Source organism: Canis lupus, chromosome 13 (genome assembly GCF_003254725.2).
Source record: "Canis lupus dingo isolate Sandy chromosome 13, ASM325472v2, whole genome shotgun sequence".
Classification (NCBI taxonomy): domain Eukaryota; kingdom Metazoa; phylum Chordata; class Mammalia; order Carnivora; family Canidae; genus Canis; species Canis lupus.
Window position 1 is genome coordinate 3,470,257 of NC_064255.1, and position 17,527 is coordinate 3,487,783.

The following is a 17,527-nucleotide window of genomic DNA, read 5'->3' on the forward strand; positions in this document are numbered from 1 at the left end:
GAGAAATTGTGAGATACAGAGGCGTCATCTTTCTGGTCAGACTTCCTCAAGGAACCTGAACCCAAGGAGGACTTTGCTCCTCCCTCGTGCCCTATGGAGCAGTCTTCCCAGTTGTAGTTTGTAAACGGACTTCTCCCAAACCACAGGAGTGCTTGCTAAGAATTCAGGCTCCTAAGTTCCATTCCAAGTCTTTTGAATCAAAATCTCTGAAGAGGGTTCCAGGAATTCACATTTATAACAATCTCCAGATATTTTTTATGCATTCTAAAATTTGAGAAATAGTCTAAAAATTAAATTCCTGCAATAAGGCCTACAGCCCACAAGGAAGAAACAGTGGGTTGAGGGAGAGAAGTGACAATGCAAGGAACATGATAGGGACAGTGTCGTAGAGAGCATTCAAGAGGGCAGGAAAACACTTAAGAGAAGGCTGCTTCATTTGAGGTCACCAGTTAACTTGCAGGGAGCCCTCCATGACCCTGTCATATAGTCAGACAGGGCAGATACATTATGCTGCATTTAAAGAAATTGGCAAAAATCAGGCCAACATCAGGAGCTTTTTCCAGAAAATTCAGTTGTGTGACCAGTGATATGACCCAGGCTCCCTCACTCATGTGTGTCATTCCATATGCACTGAAATAGTCGCATTTCTAGAACGTCACAGTGGCAGATGCTCCAATGCCACATTGAAATTTGGGATATGGTGGAAGAAAACATCTTACCTTTGCTATTTTGTGTTAAAAAGAAACAAAGTATACAATACAACAATAGATACAAAAGATTTTCAAGAGGAAAGTTCCCTGTGGAAATCTGACTAATGACTAGAATGACTCATACCCAAGGAGTTCCAGGTAACCAGCTTCATTATATAGCAAAGTCTGGGAGTGGTGGCATCCCAGGAACTGCCAGGAGCCTTTAAGAAAGTGTGTAGGGAGGGTGTCAGTCTAGGCAGAGCTTTTCTCCCAGGCAACTGGGGCAGGGGCAGTGATGAGGTATACTAGCACCACAAATCACTTTGAAGTTAAAGTGTAAATGTCTGATGCTAACTTGAGTATTGTCCCAAACAAAAATGATCCAGAAGCACATAGATAAAGCTCAAGAAAGGCCCACAATTAATTTTTATAAATAATTGGCCCAAAAGGATCTACATACATAGCAGTTCCCTTCTGGATTTCTGTAGTTTCATAAAATAATAAGGATGCTGCATAATTTCTTTAAATCTGATTCTGCCTGCAACCATGCTGACCACCTAAGAAATCTATTCTCAGGGGTCTTCTGACCAGGAGGACCTCCTAGAGCTATATGATCTTTTCCCAGCCCGAAGACAGTTGACTCTAAGTGTTTGTGGTTGTGGGATGCCAGGACAGCCCAGGCCCTTTTGGGGAACACACAGAGGCCTGGGGTTTCTGCTGCATTGCCATAGGACTCTCTTGCTCCCCTGCCTTGCCAGAGTACAGTATCTATAGCTTGCTCACCCATGGACCCAATGGAATTGGTTACTCACAGGCCTTGCCCCAGAGCCTTTCTAAACAATGATTTTTAGATCCTGCTAAAATACTTCTTTAATGTCAAAGGCAAGAGCTGGCTTAGAACTGTAGATAGTCTGATCAGAATGACTTGAGCTAGAAATAATCAGATTTCCAACTTTACTTCCTTAAAACCCAAGAATTAACCCTAGAGAGAATATGAGGTTAAATTTGTCTTTCCTTGGACACACACACACACACTTAGGCATCATTAAACAGATTTGCCTTTTGTCTTTTTAAGACAGTGTAAGAGCCTAGGAAAGTATGTGCATCACGTAATATATTTCCATTTCTTGTGTCTGACCTATAGTAAGACTGTTGTTTTGTTCCCACAGATGTATTACAACACGGATGATGAACGAGAAGGGTAAGCACTCAGTTCTTTCACTTTTCACCCAAAGTCAGTTCATGTCAGTAGCCATGGCTCTTGGAGTACAGGATAACCATGAACTTAGGACTGAGAAATGAGAAAGGCTTGACTCTTGAGAACTGTCTGAGACGAAGGCTGGGGAAATGCTGTTCTCCTTCCAAGCCTTTCTTTATATCTCTCTCCCTCCTGTGATCTGCCTTTGAATAACTAGCTGTTTTTCTAAGTGACACATCTCTTTAATTCTACTTTTTCACCAATAGTCCAATTACTGAAATCTCTGGCCCCAATGCAGGATCAAGGTGGGCTTGAGGTGGAAACCAGGGAGACAGCCTACCCTGCTTTGTAGTGCTCTGGTCACCCACACAAACCTCTTGAAGCCCTCACTCTGGGAAACTGATCCTGGGGGTCAGTGGTGAGGCTGGTGTGAATGAAACTAGGCAAGCTGAGAGCCTAGTCCCTGTCCTTGGGATTGTAGGTAAGAGAGGGTTTACGTCAGGTCACTAAGGCTCCCAGGTGTCTTGCATAGTGCTTTCTGTGTATTTACTCACTTTATACCCTCTTAGAATTTTAGAAACAAAAAGGAATCTTCAAGGTCATTTAGCTAACCCTCTCTTCTAGGCAGTGTAACATGGTACACCACATTTTGGGTAGGTAGTCAGCCAGCTTCTACTTGAATACTCTCACTGTATGTAAGGTAGCTCATGACACCATTGGACAGTTGCAGCTCTCAGAAAGTTAGTTTATCTATTACACTGATGTCCACCTTCTTTTGGCTTCCACCTATGGGCTCTAGTTCTGCTTTTTAGAAAAGCCCCATCCATTCCTATTATTACACTTCAACATCTGCATTCCAGGGGATACCACCAAATTTCTAATCATTTCCTTAGAATTGGTTCTCAGAAATAAGTATCTGTTCTCAACCACATGAGTTGGAGATGATATTGAGATAATTTCTTCTTGTGACCTACACCCTATTTTTCTTTTAAAGCAATCTAGAACTACATTCATTTTTCAATATCTATGTTACATTACATATATACAACTAAACTTGTGGTTTGTGGTATATCTATATAAAATCTCTAGATCATTTTTTCAGATGATAGTCAAACCAGAGCATCCCTATGGTTATACAATGAATATCTTTATTTATAAAACATTTCAAGATGAAGTAAGTAGAACAGATATTGCTGAGTTCATTTCCTAGAGCAGAGTTTTAAACTACAGCCTGAGAACCAAATCAACCCATTGTCTATTTTTGTACAGTCTGCAAACTTTTTTTAAAAAAAATAGGCTCCACACAAAACGTGAAGCCCAATGCAGGGCTTGAACTCATGACCCTGAGATCAATACCTGAGCTGATATCAAGAATTGGATGCTTAACCAACTGAGCCACTCACGTGCCCCTGTCTGCAAACATTTTTAAATGGCTGAAAAAAAAATCCAAAAGAAGAATAATATTGTGCGACATGTGAAAAATAAATGAGATTCAAGTGTCCATTAAGTTTAATTGGAACACAACCCTGTTAATTCTATTATGTCTTACCTGTGGCTGCCTTGGTGCTACAACAGCAAAGTGGAATAATTGCCGCAGAAACCGGTGTGGGCTAAATATTTGCTCATCTGTCCCTTTGCAGAAAAAGTGTGCCACCCTCTGGCCTAAAGGATAGAGAATCACAAAGGAGTCAAAGAATCCCCCAGCTGGTTAAGAGCAGAACCTTGTCCAGGATCTAACCTCTAAATTCAGAGTTCTGAATTTTCAAAATACCTAATTGGATTATTCTTTTTATCTTGGCACATAGGTAATGTATTCCCAGTGGCTGGAATGAGCAGAAACATTAGCACTATTGGATTCTAATCTGCTGCTCACGTATTTTACAAGGGACAGTGTGGTGTCATGGAAAGAACAGTGGCTCTGAGCTTAGGAAGCCCACATTCTACTCCAGGGCCATTGCTTACCGATGTGAGGCCTTGGGCTGGCTCCTTGACCTCTGGCTCTCAATCTCCTCAGCTGTAAAATGAGGATCTTATATGAGGTGATCCTCGAGGTCTGATCTAGCACTAACATTCTCCTCTTCTCTTCTCTGGAAGAAGTTAACCTCATAAGGGAGAAGTGCCTGAGACCCCAGCTCTGCTTCACATGCAGAAAAGTTGACTTCAGCCTTTGTCCTTCCTGGCAGGTTGGCAACATTTAGGTAGCCAATTGACTTGCTTCTGACTCCCATGGCTTGGCCTCTCTGTAAGAATTACCCTCTGTTATTGCATCATCAGGAAGCCTGAGGCCCGAGTCTCCATCACTTACACATCTAATTAGAGTTCAGTTGAACACTGTGGGTGGCCTTGGAGCCTCCGTGTTAATACATGGTTGGTACTTGGCTATTGTTATATGTAAAAGGAATAATTAACACTCACTGGATATCCTGGCTAGGCACTGTACTAAGTAAGTGCTTTATATGCATTGTTGCAGTGAATGCTCCCAAAATTTCTATGGGGAGGATGCTATAATTACCTCCACTTTGTAATGAGCAGGGAAATGTGTTCTAAGTCATACAGCTGGCCGTGGTAGAGGCAGGATTGGAACCCGGTCTAGCTGACTCCTGCTTTTAGCCATCGTGCTCGTCACCTAACCCTCTTAGTTCTTGAACTGTGGCTGCCAAAGAGGCACAGAGACAGGCCTCGTTGTGATAGCTTTTTGGCCTTGATACACCCTTGGCTCACCCTTTGGAGCTCGGAACCCATATTGTGACAAGCCCAGATGAGTGTACCTGGCTAAGGAGATCAGCTCACTGAGCCCTGAGGAGTGCCACCTTCCCTGGCATTTGCATAGCCTCCTTTAGGGCTATCCCTGGCCTGCAAAATCAATACATACCAAAGCATCTGATTAAGTCTAGACAGCAGCATTCACTCAACCACCAGCCAGAGGAGGTAGCACAGCTAAAGCACACCACAGTCCCCCCATCCCCACCCCTTGCAACTCCGAGGCCAATGTGGTGGTCAGATCAGATACATACCTGTTCACAAATACAGCCTGCTGGCCCGAAGTGCTGGCAAATCTGAGTGTGATTAAAGGGGGAAAGTAGAGAAAATGCAGATGAGGTAGATTGGAAGCAGTCATCTGCCAAGTGCCTAAACAGAACAAATAGAGGAACACTGCTTGCTTCTGCCTCTTTGATGGTAAAGTGAGTATTGGGGGTGACTTCTGGTGCTGAGTTTAAGCATCGACAGACTCCACTCGGGTTGTTCGTAGGCTGGGGTTACAAGTTTGATAGAGAGGCTTTGGATGCCACTTCTCAGTGGTAGGCCTCTTGCTGCAATTTGGAGTCACCCAGGGAGTTGAAAAATACTCACATATAGGTAACACCCCCAGGCATTTTGATTTACTTGACGTGGGATGCAGTTTAGGTACAGAGAACCTTCTAAAGTCCCTAGGTTATTCTAAAGCTGAGCAGTATTTGAGAAGCACTGCTCTGGAGCCTACCAGCCATGATTTGAATCAGGCCTTTATAAGCTTTGTAACTTATATAACAACTTTTTGGAGTCTCATCTAAATATAGCAAATAATACCTACCTGATGGGGTGCTTGGGTGACTCAGTTGGGTAAGCATCTGCCTTGGGCTCAGGCCATGATCTCAGGTTCCTGGGATTGAGCCCTACTTCGGGCTCCCTGCTCAGCTAGGGAGCAGCTAGAAGCAGCTGCTTCTCCCTCTCCTCTCTCTCCCTCTGTCCTCCCCACTTGTGCTCTCTCTCTCAAGTAAATAAATAAAATCTTTAAAAAATTTAATACCTTTTGGGGAAGATAGATATTATTAATCTATCACCAGTGAGTGCATTTAATCACCATGGTACTAAATTTAAAAAGTCACCAGCCTGTGTTCATCAGCACAAAATAAAATTTTTGAGAATTCTGCACTACTTTTTTTAAAGGAGCACCTTTGCAGAGCTCCAAGTACTTTGATAAGTTTCTCAATGATGCTAAGCAAACTATGAAATGTAAGGTATGATGGGCTCTGTTGTACCACAAAAACATAATTATAAGGTGGCTAAAAATAAAGGACAACTTCCTCAATTTCCTAAGGAGGAGCTAAAAACATAAATTAAAGCTTTGGGGCCAGTTTGAATAGTTAAACCATTATGGATATCGCCAAAAGAATCAATGATTTATTGATACTTACTTTGTTAATATAACTTAACCTACGTTTAAGGAGTAACACAATTCAGAAATGTGTGTTGCATCTTATGAAACACTTTTTTTTTTAATTATTTACAATTCATCTTTGACATAGTGTCTTATCACTAAAATTGATATGCATCACTAAAATAATGTGTTTGCTGTCATCTCACTACTGTCGAAGTAGAGATACAGCACTTTTCAGATCCTTATCTTCAAGCCTAAGAAATTTTATCTGAAGCCACAGATATTAGTTCCTATAACATTAAAATAGTTACACAAGTGTCTGCCACAATGTTGCCTCTTATTGTCAATTGTTTTTAATTAAAATTTTATTTCATAGTAATGGCAGATCCATATGCAGTTGTTAAGAAGCCCACCCCTTGGGATGCCCAGATGGCTCAGTGGCTGAGCATCTGCCTTCTGCTCAAGTCATGATCCAGAGTCCTGGGATCAAGTCCCACATCAGGCTCCCCAGAGGGAGCCTGCTTCTCCCTCTGCCTATGTCTCTGTGTCTCTCATGAATAAATAAAATCTTAAAAAAAAAAAAAAAAAAAGGAAGAAGCCTACCCCCTTTTCAATGGATATACTTTTATTTTTTACTCTTATATATTGCTTTGAAAAAACCCACTCAGTAATACTCAAATCTGCATGATAGGCAAGGGACATTTTATATAATATTTAAAATATTTTTATCAGTTTCTTACATTAGTACCAGTTATTCTTACTTATGTACTAGATTGCTTTTTTTGTAAACTGGAAGATTTAAACTAAAGACTCCTTTTAAAACTTTAATCTATATTTATTCTTTCCATTGTTTCATTTCTTCCTCGATTTCTGTTTTTCCTTGGGATTCTTTTCCTACTGCCTGAAGAACTCTGTTGGATTTTTTGTATCATTGTTGTTGTAGAACTTTTGGCAAAGAATTCTCTCATATTGTTTGTTTATTGTAATTGCTTTCATTTCACCATCACTTTTGTAGGATATTCTTGCTAGGTACCAAATTCCAGGTTGTCAAGTACTTTCTTTCAGTTTTGGTTTCCATCATTACTGTTGAGAAGTTGTGTGTTTGCCTTAATGTTGCTATTTCAAAGTGATTGTCCTCTCTCCCTCCCTCTTACATTTCTTACTGTTTGAGGAGGAGAATGTTTTTCTTTCTCTTAGTTTTTCAGAATTTTTATTAAGATGTTCCTACATGTAGGTTTTCTTTATATTTTTTCCTGCTTGGTATTTTATGGCACCTATTGACTTTGTGGGTTGATGTCTTTCATCAGTTTGGGACCATTACCAGCTATTAACTCTTCAAACAGTGCTTCTTATCTGTTCTCTCTCTGCACTCTTTTGAGATTTGAAATATGTATTAGAACGTTTTATTGTGTCCCTGTGTTTTTTACATGCTTTTTCTGAAATCCCCATCTTCTTTGCTCCCTGTGTGTTAGCCTGAGCATTTTCTACTGACCTAACTTTCAACTCTTTTAAATTCATCTTTTTTTTTTTTAAGATTTATTTATTTATTTATTCATAGAGACGCAGAGAGAGAGAGAGGCAGAGACACAGGCAGAGGGAGAAGCAGGCACCATGCAGAGAGCCTGACGTAGGACTCAATCCAGGGTCTCCAGGATCATGCCTGGGGCTGCAGGCGGTGCTAAACTGCTGCGCCACCGGGGCTGCCCCCATCTATTGAGTTCTTAATTTCAGTTATTGTACTTTTTAATTACAGGGTTTTTACTGAATTGGTTTATTTATTTTAATAGATTCTAGCTCTGTATGTCTTGTCATTTGTATTCATGATTATTGTATAATCACAACTATTTTTAAGTTCATATCTGGTAACTCAATAATATGCTAAAGGTATGTTTTCTGTGGCCTGCTTCTATTGTCTGTTTTTCTCTTGGTCCTGTTTATTGGTTTATTTAATAAGCATTATTTGAATGGTGAACAGTATATGTAAAAATTACAGATCTGGATGACCATGTTTTTCTCTTGTGAAGGTTTTCTCTCCTCTGGAGTGCAGCCTGAGTGAATGCAGATCACTGTACTCCACAGGGCAGAAATGACTCTAAGCCTAGTTGCAATTTGTATTAGCCTCAGACTAAACCTCTAATTCATCCTAACTGCTAGACTGTAGCTCTGAGGGACTTTCTGTTGGCCCTCTTCCTTGGCGGGATCTGAAATCTGATTTTTGTCTCTTTAGCCTAAGGAGACCACCAAAACCTCTTCTATAGTTTTCAAGGAATTTCTGCTCAATTTCTTGTTCTGTGTAGCTTAGGGACTTGGCAAGTATCTCGGAAGGAATACTGCATTGTCTGCCTCACTTCTCTGTGCTTCCCTTCTCTCTGAAAGTTTTTCCATAAGTCCTAGATGCCTTTGCAGCCCCAAATACCAATTTCTGTTTCTCTAACACCATAAGATTGTCAAAAGCTGTGCAGACTTTTTTGCCCTTGCATATGTGCCCCTGCACATGTGCCCAGCTGGGATTATCACTTTTTGCTCAGTGGGGACAGTGGTTCACTGATTACTAGCTCCTCTCTCAGCATTCTCTACCCTGAGCTCTCAGCTCTGCAAGCCCTGACTGCCCCATTAGCAATCTCCAGTATTTTCAAGAGGTCTTCCCTTTCTTTGTTTAATTTTATACAGTTTTCACATTGTTCTTGGTGAGAACATTGGCATGCCATAAACTACATCTTATCAGAGCAGAAATATCTGTATTTTCTCTTCATATGATCCTTCTGGGACCTACTAAACCCTAGTGAGTTATTACTTGCATTTTTGAGCTCTTAACTATAGTACTGGTTTCTAAATCTATGTGTGGGATTTGTTTGTTTGCCTAATTCAGCCAGATGAATTCTATCAATACCCCAAAGTGTAATTTGTTATTGAAATTAATTGAGAGGGACGCCTGGGTGGCTCAGTGGTTCAGTGCCTGCCTTTGGCTCAGGGCGTGATCCTGGGGTCTTGGGATTGAGTCCCACATCAGGTTCCCTGCATGGAGCCTGCCTCTCCCTCTGCCTGTGTCTCTGCCTCTCTCTCTTTCTCTGTCTCTCATGAATAAGTAAATTAAAAAAAAAATTAATTGAGATCCTACTCCATACTGAGCTTCAGTGTAAGGACTTGAACATAAGAGAGCTTCCTCTTTTCTGAGCTAATATGGGGAAGGAAGCTAAATTTATTTGGGGGGTACACATGGTAACTTGCGCATGCAGACCATAAGCAGAACTGTGAAGTAGACAGACTGTCTCTGTGGTGCCTACAGCCCGTTTCTGTACTTCTTTTCGGTGCCTCGTCACTAGGCGCAAATGGCTACTGCAGCTCAGCCTGGTGAGTATGACCAGAGACCCAGGCTTCAGATCTGAACGCCTTCCCAGAGTTTTTTTCTGATGAGACTTAGCAGTTTTTTGTTTATACCTTGGGGACTCTCTCTCCCTGAGATTGATCCCACAAAGCAGTGGCTTTATGTTCTGCTGAAGTCACCTCACATATTAGCCACATATTTGCCAGTGACATAAAGATTGACAACAGAGAAAGCACCTTCCCTTGGTTCTCTGGTCCTTCAATGGTACTGTATGGTGTAATTGGGCTGGACGTTAGGAGACCTGAAGTCTGTGGTTTTTTTCATCTATCAAATGGGTCTCCCATACCTGCTCCTCTTTTCTCACTTTGCTTTGAAAATAAATGAAACATTTGAATCTAGACCACAAACCTTACTGACTCTTGCTGGGTTCATAGATCTGAAAGTGTGAAAAAGCATTTCTGAACCCCCAAGAGACATATGGTTTATCCAAGGTGTTATTTTAACAGCAGAGTTTGTCATGGCTTAGGATGGGGTGCTATCAAAAGTCAACAGAACTGGAAGATTATAAATATTGCTTTGTGAGAAAAAGAAAATTACCAGTTTAAGAAGCCCCGCACAGCATGAAAGCATGTTTGGTGATATTTCAGGCTATTTACCTGTTAGTAACTTACTGGTCACTGGCAGTTGTGTGGATTGATTTTTAATAATATGCCCTTTGGGATCATGGTCACCCCCATTTCCAAGACACAATGGAGTAACATGACCTGCTTTTATGATAAGGTAGTGAGGGTGAAGACAGAGGGAACAGCACCCTAACAGCTTATTACCACTGTGACCTGGGACTTGAGTTTGAGTTTTCCCTCTAGTTGTTTTCAGTTTGACTTACTTGTGAATAAAAGAGAATGCTGACTCTTAATATCATTTCTCATACCCTCACTCATAAACTCAGATTTATTGAGTACCTTTATCATGAGATTGTCCCTCAAAGCAGTATTCTCTAAACAGCCTGTTTTACTTAACCACATCATCCTACTTAGGCACACTGAGCCTCAGTTTGCTGTTTACTAACATAGGGGTAGGATTAACCCATGCCCTGGCTGGCTCACACGGTGTTCCTGAGACCTAACTGACCCAAGAAGATGAAAAGTACTTTGTAAAATGTGAAGTCTTTTAAAAAATTGATAGACCATTTTGGAGCACCTAGCAAATGAGGTGATAAATGAAAGCATTGTTGGTTTCATAATTTAAACTATCAGAATTAATAGAAATACTTTCTGGACCATCCATAGTTTTATACCCTGTGTTCTTTGGAGCCTACCACTAGCTTGACAAATAGCTTCCCTTTTTTTTTTTTTTTTTTTTAAGATTTTATTAATTTGAGAGAGTGAGTCAGAGTGAGAGAGAGAGAGAGAGAGAACACATGAGCTGAGGGAAGGGCAGAAGGAGAGGAAGAAGCAGGCTCTTTGCTGAGCAGGAAGCCCTACGCAGGACTCAATCCTGGGACTCCTGGATCATGACCTGAGCCAGAGGTAGACACTTAACCGGCTGAGCCACCAAGATGCCCCAACAATAGCTTCTTAATGACAATGATGCCAATGGGGAATTGTCTTTGAAGCAGGGTTTCATTTTATCTTGGAAGCTTGACATTGATGTAATGTCAACCTCCCATTCAGGAAGCTTTTCCAACTTGGTTCCTTAAATTGCACCAATGCAGATTATTTGCTCTCTGAGGGTACACGGAAACTTTGGCATCTTTCAAGCTCTCTGTCATATTTATTCTTCTGCATATCTCTCTTTCTCTGACCTCTCCACCTTTATTATCACTGTCATCATCATCTCTAACACTTCAGTAGCACTTACAGTGTATCCAGCAACCACGTGAGTGTTTTATGTATGTCACATTTATTTAATTCTTTCAACAGCATCCTTTTAAAGACAAGGAATCTGAGGCTCAGGGCAGTTGAAGAACTTGTCCATGTTCCCATAACTAGTAAATTATAAAGCAGGGGTTTAAACCAAAGTAATCTGGACCCAGAGTTCATTTCTTAATAATTCTGCTTAACTGCCTGTCTGGCATTGCTTCATGTGCCTAGTTTCAAGAATCTCCAAAGAGAGTAAAAGTTTCTGAAAAGCTGGCTGCTCCCTTGAAGGCTTGAAGAATAGCAAGACTCCATTCCGGAGCATTTTCTCCATGTCTAAGCCAGTTCAGGCGGCTATAACAAAATACTGCAAACAGGATGGGGGGCGGGATGGACTTAAACAACAGAAATTTATTTCTTAGAGTTCTGGAGGCTGGAAGCATGAGATCAGGGGCCCGTATGGTTAGTGTCTGGCATGGCAGTCCTTTCTTATTAGGATGCTAATCCCATCACAGGGGCTATACTTTCATGTCCTAATTACCTTTCAAAGGCCTCACCCTTATTAACATCTTAGTGGGGAGTGGGGTTTCAACATATGAATTTGGGAAGACCACACACATGCAGCCCACAACACTCAGCACCAATGACTTCACTTCTGTGACAGTCTGTGCTTCCAATTTCCATTCCTCTCAAAGATTCCTCCCCTTCTTTAGAGTACCCAGAATGGACAGGAACTTTGGGAGGAAATGCAGGACCACCAGCAGGGCCTCAGGTGGGGACATGTGGGGACTCAGCACCATGTGGGGTCCGGGGGATGCTGAAACCCCCCCTCCCAAGGAGGAGGGAAGGGCTGGGCAGCCAAGGTCTGGGTCTTTTGCACCACTGCAGGCAGCAAGGTCTGGAGAATTTGCACCACTGCAGTCTCATCTGCTCCAACCAGACGGAGCCATAGAACAGCAGGAAGTCAGGGCAGCCTCAGAACTAGAACCAGCCAGGGAAGCCCATCCCATTTCAAGGTCCCTGCTGTGCCCTTAAGGGGCTGGCAAGAGAATGCAGGACACTCAGGCCCTACCTCAATAGGAGGAGCTAATAACTTGGAGATCACACAGACCTCAGGGTTCACTCCTGCTCCCCCCACCCTAGCCCTGATTTTTGAGGAGGAAGGGGATTAGATGCAGGACAGAGCGGGTAAAACCCGGGGGTCTCATCTTTGTGGATCCATATGCAGTAATGGGGAGTCTGTCCTTGGTCCATGCCCTAAAGATGTGTGTGTGTGTGTGTGTGTGTGTGTGTGTGTGTGTGTGTGTATTTTCCCCCAGACAGGGATGACTTGGGACCTGCAGGGAGGAGGAAGGAGGTTGCTGAATGGATCCGGTTGTAGAGAACTAGGGATGGTATAAACAAAGGAAGAAGATAGTGCCAGATACATGCATGAACCTTTCTTTTGACTCCCTGCAGGCTTTATTTACTTAACAATTTCTGCTCATCTTTTCTAGCAGCAGTGTCCTTGTTAAACGGATGTTCAGGCCCATGGAAGAGGAATTTGGTCCAGCACCGTCTAAGCAGATGAAAGAAGAAGGAATGAAGCGAGGTATCTCCTTTCTGGCATTGCAGGGTTACCCACCCTCCCATCATGAATGGTGGGGGCGCTTCACACAGAAGGCCTTTCAACCCTGTCCTTTTCAAGCACCTTAAGCAAACACTTATTCTTTCTGGGCACTGGTTCTTTCCTTTACCTTGGGAGACATGGAATGAGGGTGCTGATTCAGCCAGCCATGAAGTCCAAGGTCAGAGAGAAACTCTTGCTGCTCATGTGACAGTAGCATCTCACAAGCAGCAGTGGTTGAAAATCATTCAATAGATGCACACAATTAATATCAGACAAGTAAGGGAGCCTGTTTTCTGACATCACAGCTTCTTCACTTTCTCTGTGTTGAGGTGTTATTCCACTTCATCAGGAGAGTAAGAAACAAAGTGAGAGTGGTTCAGTGTTTGGCTCTGCACGCTGATGCTGTGTGTGACTCAGTGTCCTTTCTTGGAGTAAGAGGAAAGCGTGGAGATGGCTGCTTTCCCTCATAGCCTGCTGTAGCTAACACCAAGAGCTACCAGAGATCTTAGACATACCACACTGGACTTTCAATCAGTCAGATTACCATGTTAAATACATTTGCCAAACACACAACCTTTGTGTTTTTTGTTACGGAGAGATTTTATTTCTTTTCTATTTGTTGTAATGGGATTTGCATGATGGCCAAGAGCATCCCCTCTGTAGCCCTCTTCAGCCCTTCAGAGTTACATGACCTTGGGAAGGCCCTTTGCTCTTTTGAGTCCTCATTGGAAAACTGGGATGACACGAATACCTCCCTATAGAGTTGCTGCGAGGCTTGATGAACTTTAATATGTGTAAAACACTTAACTCAGGGGCCTAGCACATAGTAAGCACTCTTCACTTATTGTAGCTGTGAGGGTTATTATTAGGTCTGGATCTAGTTATGTCTGTTCAGTGTGAATAAGTAATTAGTGTTTCAAAATGGAAACAGCATAAATACTTGGGTGGTGTTAATTACATTAGCAACATTTAAATCTTTAAAAGATTGACTTCACAGGCTCCCCATCAAATATTCAAGTTATTCAACTGCAGTTTGAGCTCTATTCCTGCATGCTTTTTATATCACATACTTTAAAATGAAGGCAGAATTATATGGAAATCAAGAATCACACAGGCAAAAGTAATTGTAGCTTGCATCCATATTTAGTACATGCTGGCTAGTCCAAAGGTTGTGTTTTTCACATTATTTTGAGATTGTGAAGTCAGTACAGAAATTGCCACTGGGAATTTTATTGGGCTACAACAAAAAGCAAGTCTACAGCCTATGAAACATCTAAATCACAGAAACACACGAGGGCGCTGCAAGCTACCAGCGACAGAGCAAGTAGTGTCCTAGGAGTGGCTTTCCTTTGGAAAAGGACAGTGGAGTTACTGAGCCCCTTGCCTGGAGCTCCCAGTTGGAACTGGTCTTTGACAAAAAAGAGGAATCAGGGTCAGTGGTGGTTCCTATTGTTTGTTTATTAGAAGTTCTCCAGGAAAGAAAATGATCATAATTATCACCAAAACCATGTTGTTCTGCCTTTGTAGCCACTTCTCTGGGTGGCTCCGGTGGGAGTCACTTGGAGCTGGCCCCTGTGGCTGCCTGCCTCTCCTGTAGTGTCTGGGAAGCATGTTGGTTATTATGGCCATCGTAGTGGAGTGATTATTGTGTGAGCCCCGCCACAGATACACAGATCCTGAGGCTACCACCCTGGGCAAGCCGGGGGTGGGGGTGGGGGGGCTGCTGTAGGCCCAGCATGCTCATGTGTGGCACTGCCCTGCCTGGCCTTCCTCTCACAGCCCATCCATCCATATGCCACCGTACCACTGTTAACCCCTTACAGTGACACCTGTAGCAAGAGTATCAGCCAGACTATTTCAAAGGCAATGATTTTAAAAGAAGAAATTTGTAAATCCAATGGAAGCAGTACTCAATTTAATAGAACATGTTTGGGGTTTTCTTGGGGGTCAGCATCCTGGAAATGACATTTTTCTATTGGGACCTGTGGGGAGAACTGATAGAATGGTCCCTGGAACAGCCACCACTTTTTTCGGTTTAATTTTCCTCATCTAGTTTAACGGAGGTCCTCTGGTGTAAGTGTTTCTCATGGTGCCATTAACCTTGAGTCCTCTGATCATGCCAATAGGTCACTAGATGGTTTTAGCTGAAGTGGAGACACAAATATTCCTTCCAAAGGACTACGTTTTGAAATCTTTGGAGACCCATTCAATCTGTTTATTTAATTGGTAGTTTATTTTTATACTTGGTAAAGAGAAGAAACTTTGCAATACTTCGGGTTTTTTTTTTTCCTTTGGTGTCATACACAAACGGAACATCTGCTGCCTGCAGAAAGAAAATGTAGGCAGAACCCATGTCGACTTTGCCTTTAAAAAGCAGGCAGCTTTAACGAACTCCTTGGAGACCGGGGAGGAGTAGGGGAAGGGGTGAGAATTTGGGGTAGAGCTGCTTTCACTTCCTGGCGCCAAGTTCATTCTTTCAGCCTGGTGGGGACTGTTGCTCCCTGGGTACCTGACTCTGGTCCGAAGATCAGCAGGGTTTCTTTTGTTTTCTTCTCTTTTCTTTTCTTTTTTATTATTTATTTTTTTAAACCATATATTTTTAAGATTTTTTATTTATTCATAGAGACACACACACACACACACACACAGAGAGAGAGAGGCAGAGGGAGAAGCAGGCACCATGCAGAGAGCCTGACGTGGGTCTCGATCCAGGGTCTCCAGGATTATGCCCTAGGCTGCAGGCGGTGCTAAACCGCTGCACCACTGGGGCTGCCCTCTTTTCTTTTTTTTTTTTAATTCAATTTGCCAACATATACTATAACACCCAGTGCTCAGGAGGGTTTCTTGACTGTGCATTCTTCCTGTCACAGCCAGGAGGACAGGGCCGCAGCCTTGGCCCTTTTCTGTCCCTCTGAAGTTAGAACCAGAAGCCACAGCATTGGAGGACGGAGAGAGAGAGCACCGGTGCAGCGGGCTGTAGGGTTGCATCTGAATGGCGGGCCCAGTTCTTTCTTGGGAGCTGGGCCTCCATGCCCTCTCTGTAAGAAAGGGTCTGCCCTGACAGAGCGTCTTCTCCTCCCTGTGTGGGGGTGTGTGGGGTCCCTGCCATCTCTCCTAGTCTGTGCATTATCAGATCGAGACTGCTATGTTACAGGGAATGAGCACGAAGCCGCATTCGCCTTCACCGAGGGCCAACAACCACGAAAGGTGCTTCATGCTGACTTCCGCTGATTGAGGAACGGTGCATGCTGTGTGCTGGGCACCTGCTACTCATTTAACCCCCATGGCCACCCTACCCTGTGGGGTAGATGATATTATTATCACCGTGGTCCAGCGTGGACCAGCCCTTGGAGAGGTGAAGTGAGCAGGGCCCCGCAGTAGGCTACACTGGGGTCAAAGCCAGGCCTGTTGTGCCTCAGGTCTCGAGCCTCTCCCTCATGTCTCTGACACGCACCGGCTCCCTCCAGGCCGTGCCCCTGTTGGTCTGTCTGCCAGGAGGTACGTGCACCCCCTGTCCTCTCTCCCCATCTCCCACCTCCATGAAAATCTCAGGTCCCTGTAAGCACCGTCTCGTGGCTTTTTCCTTCTGAGCTCACCCAGCCCCGTCTGGCTGTCTGCTTATTTGAGGACTACCTGCCTCTCAAGTGGCTACAAGTTCCTTGACAGCAGAAGGCATCTTAATTCACTGCTGCCACCTCAGCTTCTGGTACACAGCCTGATGTTTGGCAATATTTGTTGAATGATCAAATGAATAAATAGAAGATGACACAGGTTGCATAAAGAGATGTCCTAAGGCAATCACGGACCTACCTTGAGAAATTCCAATGTGAACAGTGTGGGAAAGCATCACAGTCCATTGAGTGTAACTCACTTGTCAGTTTATGCCTCGAGAGGCCCCTGGGTCCCTGGCTGCCCATCATCTATGGAGGTGCAGCAGTCAGCCTTGGAGGGGTCACCTGTGTCAGGAGCCTGCGACCTCACAGATGCTGGCAGCCTCTGACACTTGTGACAGGAAGCAGTCTGGCAGCGGTGGTGGCTGTGTGGGCTCCTCAGTCACGCCTCCCCTCTGCTTCTCTTTCAGTGCTTTTGTATGTGCGGAAGGAGACGGACGATGTGTTCGATGCTTTGATGTTGAAATCACCCACAGTGAAGGGCCTGATGGAAGCGGTAAGCAGCGGACCCTCTCAGCTACCAGGAAACCTGCTTGTGTTCTCCTGAGCTGGAGTTGGTTCATTAAAATGCAGCCTTAGGGATGGCTCTGGAATGAGCTCTGTAAGGAAAAAAAAATAGATTTATGGAAATACTGCTCTCGCACCATTGTGGCTTATTAGCATTTAAGCAGAAGAAAACTGAAGAACTGCCAATTCCCTGTCAATTTAAGGCTAATCAGAGCAAGGCGCCATAGAGGAAGGTTAATCTGTGAGTTTCCATTTGTCTCTTTGCATGAAACCAGATTAGATACTTCCACATATGCACAGAACAAAAACAATTAGGAAGTATCTTGCTAGCTATAATAGTCTAACCCCCCCCCAAATTATGTCCTCTTTTGGTTAAAACACAGACACACACACATACATATTGCTGAGATACGGTGGTCCCTCCCTCCCTTCTCATGCCAGTTTAGCCTAGTATTGTAGAACCTGGGATCAGGAGAAGTAATTTTATATTTTGTCCATATGTTATCCATCTGAATATGACTTTAATATGAC

General features: G+C 43.2%; 1 protein-coding gene across 5 annotated transcripts in view; it reads left to right on the forward strand.

Annotated features, from left to right (window-relative positions):
* The window catches only part of GRHL2 (grainyhead like transcription factor 2), a 157,599-nt gene that overhangs the window by 124,382 nt on the left and 15,690 nt on the right, over positions 1-17,527 (forward strand). For 4 of the 5 annotated variants that reach the window (XM_049093288.1, XM_049093286.1, XM_025450968.3 and 1 more), the window contains 3 exons: positions 1,859-1,890; positions 12,706-12,800; positions 16,900-16,985. In XM_049093288.1, coding sequence (XP_048949245.1) covers positions 1,859-1,890; positions 12,706-12,800; positions 16,900-16,985 — 213 coding nt within the window. The remainder of the gene's footprint in view (positions 1-1,858; positions 1,891-12,705; positions 12,801-16,899; positions 16,986-17,527) is intronic. The other variant, XM_049093287.1, reaches the window with a different exon arrangement.